Source organism: Somniosus microcephalus, chromosome 1, assembly GCF_052327205.1.
Source record: "Somniosus microcephalus isolate GS21.2 chromosome 1, FLI_Smic_1.0, whole genome shotgun sequence".
Lineage (NCBI taxonomy): Eukaryota > Metazoa > Chordata > Chondrichthyes > Squaliformes > Somniosidae > Somniosus > Somniosus microcephalus.
The window spans coordinates 26,756,221-26,771,325 of NC_140987.1; the positions used below are offsets into that span (position 1 = coordinate 26,756,221).

At 45.5% G+C, this 15,105-nt stretch overlaps 1 protein-coding gene across 6 annotated transcripts in view; it reads right to left on the minus strand.

The window, feature by feature from the left end:
* Positions 1 to 6,507: 6,507 nt before the first annotated feature.
* The window catches only part of nek1 (NIMA-related kinase 1), a 220,172-nt gene continuing 211,574 nt past the window's right edge, over positions 6,508 to 15,105 (minus strand). For all 6 annotated transcript variants that reach the window (XM_085976042.1, XM_085975980.1, XM_085975769.1 and 3 more), the window contains one exon: positions 6,508 to 7,143. In XM_085976042.1, the coding sequence (XP_085832168.1) occupies positions 7,130 to 7,143 (14 nt within the window). In that variant the 3' untranslated portion in view covers positions 6,508 to 7,129. The remainder of the gene's footprint in view (positions 7,144 to 15,105) is intronic.

Below are 15,105 nucleotides of genomic sequence, written 5' to 3' on the forward strand. Positions count from 1 at the left end.
ACTCCGCCTCCACAGCTCTCTGGGGTAGAGAATTCCAAAGATTCATGACCCTCAGAGAAGAAATTCCTCCTCCTCTCGGTCTTAAATGGGCGACCCCTTATTGTGAAACTATGCCCCCCGAGTTCTAGATTCCCCCACGAGGGGAAACATCCTCCCTGCATCTACCCGGTCAAGCCCCCGCAGAATCTCTGCTGTCTCGAGTGCCACATCTCCTGGGGAACCCAGCAGTGCGGTGCAGCCCATATTTTAAGATACGGAAAGTTTCACCAGACATGTTTATCATGTCGAATTGCATCAGTACACCAGCAAAGGAGGAGGTGTATCCCTAAATCCCCCTCTCCTCCTGCAAGACACTCCTTAAAACCTACCTCCTTGATCAAGCTTTTGGTCACTTGTCCCAATATCTCCTTAGGTGTCTCGGTGTCAAATTTTGTTCGATAACTCTCCTGTGAAGCACTTTGGGACATTTTACTACATTAAAGGCGCTATATAAATGCAAGTTGTTGTTTTTGAAAGAAAGGATGCCACATTACACGTCAAGAGTTTAAAAGATTAATATTTAGAATCGGGGGAACAAAGACACTAGGGCTAAATTTCGAAATGCTCGTTTAAAAAGTTTTGAGTCTTCAATTATTTTTAAATTCTGGAGATATAGGCCTCGATTTTCATTGGGCCGTGAGGCGGGCTTTTAGGCGTGCGGGGGTTAAAAATCGCAAAACCTAGGGGTCACGACCTCCACCCCCTCCCCCGTCTGGTTCCCGCCTCCACGCCATTTTAACCTAGGTGTGTCTGATTGACCTGAATCAGTCCTGCCTGCAACAGGCGGGACTGGTCTTTATAGCCCTTAAAGAGCACTGATTGGCCTTTATAATCCCATTTTAACAGGCCCTTGCCTGTTTAATAGCAAAATACTGCGGATGCTGGAAATCTGAAATAACAATAGAAAATGCTGGAAATACTCAGCAGGCCAGGCAGCATCCGTGGAGAGAGAAACAGAGTTAACGTTTCAGGTCTGGGACCCTTCACCAGAACTGGAAAAAGCTGGAGATGAAACAGATGTTAAGCAGGTGCAGAGACAGGGGGGGGGCGGAGGGGGTTAGGAGGGGAGGAAGGAATAGAAAGAACAATGGCCCAGAAATTCAGGTCTCCACGGGTGAGTACTCACCCGTAGGCCCGATGGAAGTGCCGGTTTCCTGCATGCACTACGCATGCGCGGGAAACCGGCACTTCCGTTCCTCTGAACGAAGGGGTTCAGAGGTCGAACGCGTGCGCGGGGAAGGCTGCGCATGCACATCAAACTTAGTTTTTTTTTTATATACAGGTTTTTCCGTGAGGGTAAGCCTGCAGAATTTAGAAATATAAAAAGCAGGCGTAAGGCCTGCTTTTTACAAGGTAAGTGGTGAATTAATTAAAATTAAAACTTTTTTCCACAGGTTTATTATTTTTAAATACTTTAAAGCAAGGTAAGTTTATTTTTAGCCCCGTTAGAATATAAAATTATTTTTTCCAAAAATTTAAATTATTGTTTAAAATAGTTATTTCATGTAATTTATAGTTTATTTAAAAAATGTGATGTTTTTAAAAAATTTATTTGAAGATTTAGTGCTATTTTGGGGCCGTAGTATTTATAAGTTTTGACAGGTCTTCCTGTCAGACTTATGGAGCATTCCCTGCTCCGATTGGCTGTCCATGGCCCATGTGATCCCAGGGGACGCATTGAACTAACTGCGCCCCTGGGATACGCAAGCACTGCGCGCCAGCAGCTGGACCAGGCCCCGGATCGGAATTCCACGGGGCCCTACAGCTCAACGGCCGGCGCGCAAGCTAAGTGCAGGTTGGGGGCTTACACCCGCGGCAAGCCTCCGACCCGAATTTCTGTGCCAAAATGTTGCAAATGGGAATGGCAAAAATCATACTGCATGAAAAATGGGGGCAGGGATAATTATCTGAAATTGTTGAACTCAATGTTGAGTCCGGCAGGCTGCAAAGTGCCCAATCAAAAGATGAGGTGCTGTTCCTCGAGCTTATGTTGAGCTTCATTGGAACAATGCAATAGCCCGAGGACAGAGAGATCAGAGTGGGAGTGAAGCGGTGAATTAAAGTGACAGGCGACCGGAAGCTCAGGGTCACCCTTACGGACTCAACGGAGGTGTTCCGCAAAGCGGTCGCCCAATCTGCGTTTGGTCTCCCTAATGTAGAGGAGACCGCATCGTGAACAGCGAATACAGTATATTAAATTGCAAGAAGTACAAGTAAATCGCTGTTTCACGTGGAAGGGGTGTTTGGGGCCCTGGACAGTGGGAAGGGAGGAGGTAAAAGGGCATGTGTTGCAGCTCCTGCGCTTGCACGGGAAGGTGCCAGGTGAAGGAGATGGGCTGTTGGGGTGATTGAGGAGTGGACCAGGGTGTCACGGAGGGAGCGGTCCCTTTGGAATGCTGAAAGGGGAGGTGAGGGGAAGATGTGTTTGGTGGTGGGATCACGTTGGAGGTAGCGGAAATGGCGGAGGATGATCCGTTGGCTTGTTGACTATCAGCTGCAGGTCCAACATTAAAGAGGATATTTGATCAGTCATCATTTGCAGGTGGCAGGACTTTGTTGTCTCAGGTCTGGAGGAACTTTTAGAAGGCACAACCACAGCTGTGGAAGTTTGGAGCCCGACACCCATCTCCAGTGTGACCTCCTGCAAGACCCCTCTTGCCACCCTCACTCAGCGCTTCCTCAACTGAGGCATATACCAGAAGCATGCGAGGCCTTTTTTTCCTTCCCCTCTTGGCATTAGAGGACCTCCAGCCCCATTCGCGAAATGACACACGCCACAACTGCAGAAGTTGCCATCAGAAATGTTATTTACAATAACTAACTGATGGCATTTTTAAAATAAACACATTTCACCCAAGTGCTTTATTTTCCTCTTAGCGTGCTCCTACGTAGTGGTTCCCCTGTGGCTTCAGCAGATGTGGAGGCCCCTTGCTCACTTTCCTGCTGCTCCTGTCTCGACACCTTTGGCGGGCGTCCTCTGGGATGGCGAGCCTGTGAGGGCTTGCCAGCAGTCTGCTGCTCCTGCGGCTGTGCAGGGGTTGAGACCTCTATCTCTGTTGGGTGTGTACTCCGGCGGGGCTCTGACTGAGGGCTCTGCAGTGGCATGGAAGTGTGTGCGCTTGAAGAGGAGCCCCCACTTCCTTGAGGGCTGCCACCAACCTCCCTCTCATGGGTCAGGTCCCCCTCAGTGCCTTCAAGTGGCTTGAGAGCACCTTGCTGCACATCAGGAGGGCCATGGGGACCCGTATCTGCAATGGCAGTCCTACTCAGAAGGACTTCCATGAAGGTCTGGTTTCTCTGTTCAATAGATGCCCATCGCTCCTCAAGAGATGTCATTCTATTCTGAACACTCACCATGTTTTCCATACCCTGGCGACTAACCACCTCCATGGCTGTAGCCCTCCTCTCCTCTACCGTAACCAGCCTTACCACGGAGGCAGCAATCATTCCCACGTAGGTAGCCATCCTTTCCGTGTTGATGCGCCAATGACTCCACAAAGGCTCTGCTCATGTTCGCAATGGACTCCTCCATTCGCTCCACACTCGCAGCGACCCTAGAGACAAAACCTGCCAGAGACTCCTGCATCTGTGCCTGGAGTTCCATCACCTCTGATCTTACGGATAGACCCAGAGGCAGAGGGTCGACATGCAGCTGAGCCGAGCTGGCAGAGTCCTGCGCCCTCCGACGAGGACTCTCCACTGCTGTCCCTGTCTCCACAATCTGCTGATGCTCACTTGTGATACGCCAGGTGACAACTCTACTCTATGTCCTTAAGGTCCCACCAAGGTGTGAATGTCTGCGCTGGTGCTGGGTGCGCTTATTTCTGATGACGCTGCGCCCTCAGAGATTGCAGATTCCTCTGAGGAATCCTGCTGCTCAGGCTCTTCCTCCTGCACCGTGGGGACGGGGGCTCTCGATGGTCCTGTGGGGTAGTCAAGGAAAAAGTTAGAGATGTGATGGCAAGGTTACATGCACATTGCATTTTGCAGATGATCATAAGTCCGTATGATGTAGCTTCAGAATCATTATCAGCGACTCATGCAATGCCAATGAGATGGGAAACTATTCTGTCACCAGCTTGCGGGGATGCTCCTGCCTGTCCTTCCCCAACGTCCACATCTCAGTCAGCCCCGGCAATCTCCAGGACGCCTTCCTCCCAGGTGGTGAGCTGGGCTAATGAGGGCGGCCCTCCTCCTGTCCTGGCTCGCTCTCTCCTGCTGTGAGCTCTCTTTTCCTGCAATGAGGGAGACAAGTGGAGGTTGAGTGAGAATGAAGGAGTGCAGAGATTGCATAGCATAGATACTTAGAAGGAGACAAAGATGGAGTGAGGTTGCAATACCAAGGGCCCTCCCTGTAGTCAGTTGTGTTCAAAGCATCAGAGTGAGAGGGCTGCATGGTGGTATCGTTCTGTGAATGTGAGCACAGAGAGAGGGAATGGGTAAGGGTGCATGGATGTGAGTGTCTAGTGGGATGTGCAGGAAAAGATTGCTAAAGCTGAGTGCTGGTGAGGAAAGGCAATGGGGATCAGATTGAGGGTGATGGAAACATTATACAGTACTTACTTTTCCAGTGCGAAGGTGGTCATGGAATCTTTTCCTGCACTGCAACCATGTTCTGTGTGTTAGCCCCAAGGAGTTGACTTGACCTGCCACCTCTAGCCACACAGCCTTGGTCTGGCTGGGCAGCCTCTTCCTCCCTGAAGAAGGGAAGAGGACCTCCCTGTGGGCCCTAGCACCATCCAATAATGCCTGTAGTGAAGCCTCATAAATTTGGGCGCAGATCTGGCCCTCCCGCTGGCCGTTCCGCCTGCAGGCTCCTGTGCCATCTTAATGTTGAAGGTTGGAAGCCTGCAGAGGAAGCAAGGCTTGCTGTGGACCTTAAAAGCAGCAGCAATGGTGACGTCATATTCTGCGACTTTCTGACTGGAAATACTCAATTGCCAAGGCTTCCCACACGCTGGAAATCAATTGGCCAATTGTGTTAAATTTGCATCAATCTCACAGACCCATTTACAATCGTGTCGGAATCACTAAATTCGGGGAAACCGCCAATTCCCCACACCAGAACTAAAATCGACCCCATATTATCTACGTGAAAGCCCAATTGGCCGCAGGAACCATAACTCAACTCCACTCCTGTCCTTGGGAGTTCACCCTGCTTTCCCACCCCACCGTGACAATTTTCCTTCCTGTTCTCTTCTAAAGTGGTCAACTCCCTTGCTGGGCTACGATCCCACAGCTGCCAGTGGCCTCCAATACCTCACCCAAGTGGCCATTATTTGTATGTGAATGGTAACTGTGCACAGATTGTTTGACCATGAAACATTACAGCCGCGTCCAGATCCCGCACTCAACTAATAGCCAAACACACACGCAACTCCGGCAAGGCTGACAAGGGGGAAAACAGGGCGTTAGCGGTGACTCAGTGGGCAGCACTCTTGCCTTTGAGTCAGAGGTTGTGAGTTCAAGTCCCACTCCAGAGACTTGAGCACAGAAATCTAGGCCGATACTTCAGTGCAGTGCTGAGGGAGTGCTGCTCTGTCGGAGGTGCTGTCTTTTGGATGAGACATTAAACCGAGGCCCCTGCTGCCCCCTCAGGTGGACGTAAAAGATCCTATGGCACTATTCGAAGAGGAGCAGGGGAGTTACCCCCGGTGTCCTGGCCAATATTTATCGATCAACTAACACCTATAAAAACAAATGATCTGATCATTTATTTCATTGCTGTTTGTGGGACCTTGCTGTGCATAAATTGGCTGCTGCGTTTCCTACATAACAACAGTGACTAGACCAGAAGTACTTTATTGGCTGGTAAGTTGCTTTGGGACCACCGGAGGTTGTGAAAGGAGCTATATAAATGCAAATCTTTTTTATGACTGAACAGCCCTCGAGGACGATCTCGGGAGTTATCTGCTCCACTGGTTGTATTGCACTCTGCTTGTACTCAGCAATAATGAATTTCAAGAGATAATTGTAAGCGTTTGCCACTTCAGACACTAGCTTAACACATTTTTCTTCCCTTCCCTCCTAAATGGAACCACTCAGCTGAGGTATGGCTTGATGGAAGCCAGCAGGCCTCGACAGCCACACACATTCTCCAACAAGTCTTCTGGAATAATACTCAGAAGTGGAGTCTCTCGCCGTGTTTATCCCCCCCTCCTTAATCCAAGGTCATTGAGGTCAACAGTGCCATCCGCACGGAGATCAGCTAACCAAACACAAATTAAACCCGGTACATACCCGACCTGTACCAGCTCAGTAGATCATCATCATCCACACACTCAAGTCAGTAGGGGAGCTCTGGAAGTGATTCTTACAGCGGTTATCTAACGGTTTCCCTGGTTATAATGCAAAATGCATACTTCTTTCATTATGGACGGGGAAACAAAAGCAATGCGATACATGCCTGACTATTGATAATGGAATCCATAGGGATTCTGGTTTTGAAAAAAATCAACGTGCAAAATGTTTAATGTATAAAAGAATCTTTATTCCTAATAATTAGAAAGATATAATACATTTGTATGAACTTTGTACTTTGAAGTACTGTACAAGAAACTGTACTTATATTACAACTTAAAAGTATACTTTCAGATTCGTGTTCTGCAGCATGAAACTTGGGGTCAGTGGAAAGGATTCCTGCACAACAGGTCACCCCTCGCATATAATGCAAGTGAAAATTTCCAGAGTTAGAAATATACTAAATTCCGTAATCCATTCCAGTTCAACACTAACTCTTAACTGTGTGACATCCAAGGGGAGTACTTTGGTCAAAGAATTCTGCTATATATGCATGCTATTCTTCAGCAGCTATAGCCATAAATACAAAAGGCAATACACCGCAGAAACTTTCTCAAAAAAAAGGCGGCAATACAGAATATATCCTGGGGAAGGGCAAAATAAAACCACGTCTTTGTACCGCATACCACGCAGACCCACATGTGCTGCACTGTAGCTTTTGAGCAGCTGAACTTGTATCCATACGACCGGTGTTCAAGAGTTCCCTCGGGACTTTGGGTGGCTCAAAAGATGGCGTACGCTCGAATGTAAAAAAAATTCCATAATCGAGACATTTCCTGAGTGTCTGATTTTATTCATCATTGTCTGGAAAATAAAAAAAGTGATGAAAATGACTTTTGACGGAAAATAACGTAGATATAGTAGTTAGTTAGTCATTGAAACTTTTGTTGTCATCCAGATCTTAGCTGAAAAATGTTTCGTTGAAAAAAAAACGGGATCTTCATTCTTTTCATAAGCATGTCATTCTCCAATCAATTATAAGTTATCGCATATGTAGTGCCATTGCACCTTATATTTTTTTTTTATTTGGGGAAGAGCAAAACTAAAGGCCAGCAATAGAAGATAGTCACCAAGAAATCCAATTGGGAATTCAGAAGAAACTTCGTTATCCAGAGAGTGGTGAGAATGTGGAACTCGCTCCCACAGGGAGTGGTTGAGGCGAATAGTACAGATGCATTTAAGGGGAGGCTAGACAAGCATATGAGGGAGAAGGGGATAGAGGGTTATGCTGATAGAGTTAGATGAGGAAAGACAGGAGGAGGCTCAGGTGGAGCATAAACACCGGCATGGACTGGTTGGGCCGAATGGCCTCTTTCTGTGCTGTAAAAATGAAGCTGATGCGAAAATGTAGTCCATAATACCAGGGGTAAGAACTGTAACTACATCTTTCATTTTAGGCAATAATTAAAGTAATTCAGCTTAACCCGAGTACCTGATCCAGATCGTAACAGACATTAAAGCACTGATAGTTTTACTTACAAAGAGGCATTCATGCCCTTGCTTCCCAACCAATAATCAAAATCAGCCAGGTAAACACGAATCAAATTACACCTCATCATTGATGCTGCAGCTACTGGTTTCGGATCAGGAGTTGGCCTATTGCTCCAACCTTTTAACACCGCCTGGCTGCATGGTCGTTTCTTCCCCAGAGCTCCTCGCACAGTGATTCAAATTGAAATTTCTAGAGCGTGCAGGTAGACGTGTTGCCCGCAGTCGCTTCTGGTGTGCCTCAAGTGGTTACTACCTCCTCAGTAATGTTGAGAAACGTGGGGTCAAGCTATGCTGATGACACACACACAGACACACCTCCTCATCAAGCCATCCTGACTTCCCATGTTTCAGAAAATTGACTTAGATTCTCACTCCTCCCAGCCTCCGTGATCTTCTCCAACCCCATGTCCCTTGATGAACCCCCCCAGTCCTCCCAACACTTGCCAATTTTTAATTGTTTTACAGAGAACGAAATAAAGATTGGGATATACATGCGGGATTACGGTAGAAGCTGAAATATCATGAACAAACCTAATTATTTTTTATTTTAAAAATCTATGGAATTATCATGGAATGGAGGGAATGACACACTACACTTATAAAATTAGTTTTTCAGGGCCAGAGAGGTTGTACAGCAGTAATTATGGGCTGGATTTTCATTCAGCAGTCGTGAAGGAGGCGGGACTACAACTTTCGGGTTTTAGTCCCGCCTCCATCAACGTCTGGCCAATCCACGCGATTTTCCCTTGATTGACCTTGTTGAGCCCGCCCAGCGGGCTCAACAGGCCAATTAAGGGCCACCCAGCAACAGGTGACGTCACAGACTAAAATTTCATCTGTCAAGAGGTGTTGACAGATGAAATATCAGTGCTTCACAGCAGTTTGAAGCTGTCAAACACTGACAGTCTGACTTCTAACCTGAGTCCTTCTATGCAGACTCAATTAGAACTCACACCGGTACTGAAAGCTGCAGGCTGTCACTTTTGACAGATCGCAGCCATTCTGCTTTCAGTGCCGGCTGAGTGATGGACTCCCGACGCCTAGAGGAAGAAAGACTGTTAAGGTAAGTACAGGTAATTTAAACTTCTTTACATACTTTAGACACACCAAACACACTTACCTTTGCACTCATGCACCCATCACTCACCTGAACACCGACATCGCGACCCCTCCAAGTCCATCAATCCGACGGTTCGCCTGCTCTAACCTGGCGTGGTTTGGAGCCGTCGGGAATCCCACACGACACCCCTCAAAATAGGGATTAGGCTAAAAACTGCCTGTTAACAGGCAGTTAATTGGCACTAATCCCTTCCCGCCTCGGGTCGGCAGGTCCCAGTGCGGGGCAGGTACCCGCCTCCTTTGAAACTTACGTGGAGGCGGGTTTTGGGCGGGATGGTGTCGGGACCCCTGAATTCGGGATTTTAGCCCCCCGTACGCCTAAAAGCCCGCCTCACGGCACACTGAAAATCTAAGCCTATGACTTAGTACGCTGTTAAAATCTCAAGATACACCTCATTTAACAAGGCTTAACATTTTCAAGGGTTTTTACAGCGAGAGTTGTGTGTAAAAAGTTTAAGTTCACGTCAAATCACCGATTCTGCGTTGATTGCATCTGCGAAGATTGCAACAGCGCACCCTGTGGAGGAGCAGAGTATCACTGACAGCAACTTCCGGATTTCCGCGTTTAATTGCGCATGTGCGGACGCCAGAAGTTGCTGTCAGTTTCAGAGGGTAATGACGGCGAACACCGACAGTTCAGTCATTACTACAACCGCAAATTCTGGGCCAATGAGCGCTCTGGAAATGTAACTTATTGGTACTGTGCACTATTTATCCCTTAACCAACCATCAATAAAACTGATTATCTGGTCATTATTACATTGCGGTTTGTGGGCCCTTACTGGCTGCTGCGTTTTCCTACATTACAATGGTTAACTACACTTCAAAAGCACTCCATTGGCTGTAAAGTGCTTTGGGACATCTTAAGGTTGTGAAAGACGCTATAGAAATGCAAGTTCTTTCTTTCTGTTGTTGTCACATAGAAACATAGAAAAATAGGAGCAGGAGTAGGCCATTCGGTCCTTCGAGCCTGCTCCGCCATTCAGTATGATCATGGCTGATCCTCTATCTCAACACCATATTCCCGCTCTCTCCCCATACCCCTTGTTGCCTTTTGTGTCTAGATATTACTAAAACAATGGAAAGGATGTAACTTACTTCATTTTAACTATCCTAGAATGTTTACATTGAGTGAAGTGTAAATTTGATTTAAAAAAAATATAATCCTAAATTGTATAGCTCGCCTTTGCTGTAACCAGCTTCCCTCTCATATTGCAGGCCATCTACTGAAGGCACTTCTGTTGCTCTGGAATGGGACAAAGCAGAGCAGCACCAACTGGCAAAACAATTTTTTAAAGTGATTATACTTCCAATAAATTTCCATTGCTGAGGCTCAATCTTTAGCAGATGCTTACTTTGACTCCAACAATATTGCTTTTGGGTCACTAATTAAATATGGCAATGTCGTAATAGATTTTTGTGGTCACTTTTTTTTACAGTGTTCTTTGAACTATTTTGACTGAATAAATTCAGCTATATAAAACCAACGATCATACAATGTCACCCATTAAAAATGCTGATCTTCAACAGACACTAAAATGCCTCATTAAGAAATATGCTTCGTAATGACTAATTTTGTTAACGCAGTTGCCCTCTACTCGCTAGAACTGTGCAATAATGTGGCAAATAAGGGGAGAGGGAGGAAGGATGTAGGAAGTTTGAGGTGATGCTTGAAGGAGGAAGTGAGGTAGCAAGGCAGAGGGGTTTAGAGAGATTATTCGATGTGTGTGGGGGGGGGGGGTCCAAAACTAGGGCTCACAAATATAAGATAGTCACTAATAAATCCAATAAGGAATTCAGGAGAAACTTCTTTACCCAGAGAGTGGTTAGAATGTGGAACTCGCTACAAACATGGAGTAGTTGAGGCGAATGACATAGATGCATTTAAGGGGAAGCTATACGAGTACAAAAGAATAGGTTATGTTTGTAGGGTGAGATGAAGTAAATAGCGGGAGGAGGCTCGTGTGGAGCTAAACACCGGCACAGACTGGTTGGACCAAATGGCCTGTTTCTGTATATACACACACTAAGTATTTTTTTTTAATCCTAAATCTGCCTTTGGCCAGTTCTTTGGGTGGGTGGAAAGGTCTACTTCACTTAGGAACATAAGAAATAGGAGCAGGAGTAGGCCATTCAGCCCCTCGAGCCTGCTCCGCCATTCAATAAGATTATGGCTGATCTTCTTCCTCAACTCCACTTTCCTGCACTATCCCCATATTCCTTGATTCCCTTAATATCCAAAAATCTATCAATCTCGTTCTTAAATATACTGAACGACTGAGCCTCCACAGCCCTCTGGGGTAGAGAATTCCAAAGATTCACCACCCTCTGAGTGAAGAAATTTCTCCTCATCTCAGTCCTAAATGGCCGACTCCTTATTCTGAGACTGTGACCCCTGGTTCGAGACACCCCAGTCAGGGGAGACATCCTCCCTGCATCTGCCCTGTCAAGCCCTGTAAGAATTTAAATGTTTCAATGATATCACCTCTCATTTTTCTGAACTCTAGAGAATATAGGCCTAGTCTACTCAATCTCTCCTCATAGGACAATCCCCCCATCCCAGGAACCAGTCTAGTGAACCTTCGTTGCACTCCCTCTATGGCAAGTATATCCTTCCTTAGGTAAGGAGACCAAAACTGTACACAATACTCCAGGTGTGGTCTCACCAGGGCCCTATATAATTGCAGTAAGACATCTTTACTCTTAAACGCAAATCCTCTTGTAATAAAGGCAAACATACCATTTGCTTTCCCAATTGCTTGCTGTACCTGCATGTTAACTTTCAGTGATTTGTGTACAAGGACACCCAGGTCCCTCTGAACACCAACATTTCCCAATCTCTCACCATTTAAAAAACAGAGTAGAGAGGGAAACTGTTCCCATTGGCAGAAGGGTCGAGAACCAGAGGACACAGATTTAAGGTGATTGGCAAAAGACCCAAATGCGACGCAAGAAAAACCTTTTTTACGCAGTGAGTGGTTAGGATCTGGAATGCACTGCCTGAAAGGATGGTGGAGGCAGATTCAATCTTATTTTTCAAAAGGGAGTTGGATAAGTATCTGAAGGAAAAAAAATTGCAGGGCTACGGGGAAAGGGCGGGGGAGTGAGACTAGCCGAGAGTCGGCATGGGCTCGACAGGCCAAATGGCCTTCTTCCGTGCTGTAACTATTCTGATTCTATAATTCTAAACAAAATTAGGGCTCATGGGATTGGGGGTAATATATTAGGAGGGATTGAGGATTCGTTAACGGACAGAAAACAGAGTAGGAATAAATGGGTCATTTTCGGGTTTGTAACTAGTGGGGTACTGCAAGGATCAGTGTTGAGGCCTCAGCTATTTACAGTCTATATTAATGACCTAGGTGTAGGGACCGAGTGTAATGTATCCAAGTTTGCTGATGATACAAAGTTAGGTGAGACAGTAAGCTATGAGGAGAACACAGAGTCTGCAAAGGGATATAGATAGACTGAGTGAGTGGGCAGTAAGGTGGCATATGGAATATAATGTAGGGAAATGTGAGGTTATTCACTTTGGTAGGAAGAATAGAAAAACAGAATATTTTTTAAATGGTAAGAAACTTTCAAATGTTGGTGTTCAGAGAGATTTGGGTGTCCTTGTGCAAGAAACACAGAAAGCTAGCATGCAGGTACAGCAAGCAATTAGGAAAGGCATGTTGGCCTTTATTGCAAGGGGGTTGGAGTATAAGAGTAAGGAAGTCTTGCTACAATTGTACAGGGCCTTGGTGAGACTACACCTGGAGTACTGTGCACAGTTTTGGTCTCCTTATCTAAGGAAGGATATACTTGCCTTGGAGGCGGTGCAACAAAGGTTCACTAGATTGATCCCTAGGATGAGAGGGCTGTCCTATGATGAGAGATTGTGTAGAATGGGCCGATACTCTCTGGAGTTTAGAAGAATGAGAGGTGATCTCATTGAAACATACAAGACTCTGAGGGGGGGATTGACAGGGTAGATGCTGAGAGGTTGTTTCCCCTGGCTAGAGAGTCTAGAACTAGGGAGCATAGTCTCAGGATAAGGGGTGGGCTGTTTAAGACTGAGATGAGGAAGATTTTCTTCACTCAGAGAATTGTGAATATTTGGAATTCTCTGCCCCAGTGGGCTGTGGATGCTGAGTCTTTGAGTATATTCAAGACAGAGATCGATAGGTTTTTGGACTCTCGGGGAATCAAGGAATATGGAGATCAGGCGGGAAAGTGGAGTTGAGATCGATGATCAGCCATGATCTTACTGAATGGCGGAGCAGGCTTGAGGGGCCGAATGGCCTACTCCTGCTCTTATTTCTTATTCTATTTTCCCTTTCTTTTTCAATTTCTTGGTCCTCCTTTGCTGAATTCTAAAATCCTCCCAATCCTCAGGCTTTTTGGCAACATTATAAGCCTCTTCCTTTAATCTAATACTATCTTTAATTTCTCGTTAGCCATGGTTGGACCATTTTTCCGGGGATGTTTTTATTCCTTAAGGGAATGTATATTCGTTGCGGATTATGAATTATTTATTTAAATGTTTGTCATTGCTTTTCTACTGTCATAACTTTTAACCTAGTTTCCCAACCTACCTCAGCCAACTCACCTCTCATACCTACGTAGTTTGCTTTGTTCAGGTTTTCAACAGCAACTAAAACAAAGGGATTGTTCGCAAGATTTCTTCTCACTCATTGAAAGTATGAGGCAAGGATGTCCTGAGATCTTTTAATTCAAGCAACCTGAAGGTTTTCTGTGATCGAAGTGGTGAAGCTCAAGAGTGAGCTGACTACAAACTGTATATTGATTACACACTACTATCTCAAGTGTTAACTAGATGATGATCTTCCCAGACCGGGGCTTATAAGGTTAACCGGGTTAAGTGCAAACGAGGCTATTTGTTTTTAATCTCAAATCTACCTTTGGATGTAGAAGTTTACTCCATTTCAACAGCATCATTAAGACAAAGGGATTGTTCTCAAGATTTCTGAACAACAGAAACTGCAACAAAATTGTAATGGGAGGGAAAATACTACGAAATGTTACGAGATCCCTAAACACTGTCACAATTTTGATAAAAAGATGCAAACCTAGCAAACTACTAAAAGTGGAGAGCCTCTGAAAAGCTGAGAACACCTCCCAGACAGCCCTGAATATGAACGTGCAAGAAGATTAATCACATTGAAGGTGCAATGGACACAGGCTTTAAGTTAAGCTGTGGATATATCCAACATTCCTTCACTTGTAATGGAGCAAACAGAAGCTTGAAAGGGGGAAGGAGCGTCAGGGTATGTCACCCAAGTACGTTTTTAGTTTTGACAAGAAGAAGAAGAAAAAATTAACCCTGACTTTCTACAAACACGGACAGATAACATCTATTGGACTAAAAATAAAGAAAAATCGGCTAAGATTTGGATAGCTAGGATCATCTCCCACTCTGCCTCTTGGGTACAGCAGATACACGGATTCCCAGACTGAATGGGACAAGGGTTTATTTACAAAACACGATATTAAAAAATCTTTCTGGGAAGGGAAGGAGGCAAAACAGGAGGAATGAAAAAATTAAAAAAGGGATGAGGTTTCAGGCTGTCAGATCTGGGGAGAAATTACTTAGTATGCCAATTTAGCAATGTGATGGGGTGGGTGAGAAGCCTTTACAGAAGGGCATTGATTGTAAAAACTGCAGTTAGGATTGTGTTTTTTTTTGTACAATAGCAGACGGACTGAAGAATCCATTAATCAATGACGGTTGGACTGTGCACAGAAAACAATCTTGGAGGGGCTCCCTTTAATCACTATGGACTCCACTGAGGAATGGCCAGGATTTGAAGGTAGTTCACAAATACTTACAAGATAAAGTATGGGAAGTGAAGGGACTGAAAGTTGCTGGCGATCTAACAATGGGAGGTTGCTTTGCTTATTTTGAGCATTTCAAAGAGAAGTCTCGGTTGCCTAGAGACCGATTTCATCAATAGCTGCATAAGGCAGAGGTTAGGCGTTTCTTTTTTTGGTGGAGGAGAAAGAGGCCCTACACAATTAGCGTACAGTATAAGTGAAAAACAAACAGGATGGCAGGGGCAGAGACAACCATAATGAATGCTTTTTTTGGTCGGGGAGGGGGGATGAAAAAGGAGAAAAAGATTTCCATTGAGTTAGTAAAGAAATCAGAGAAGG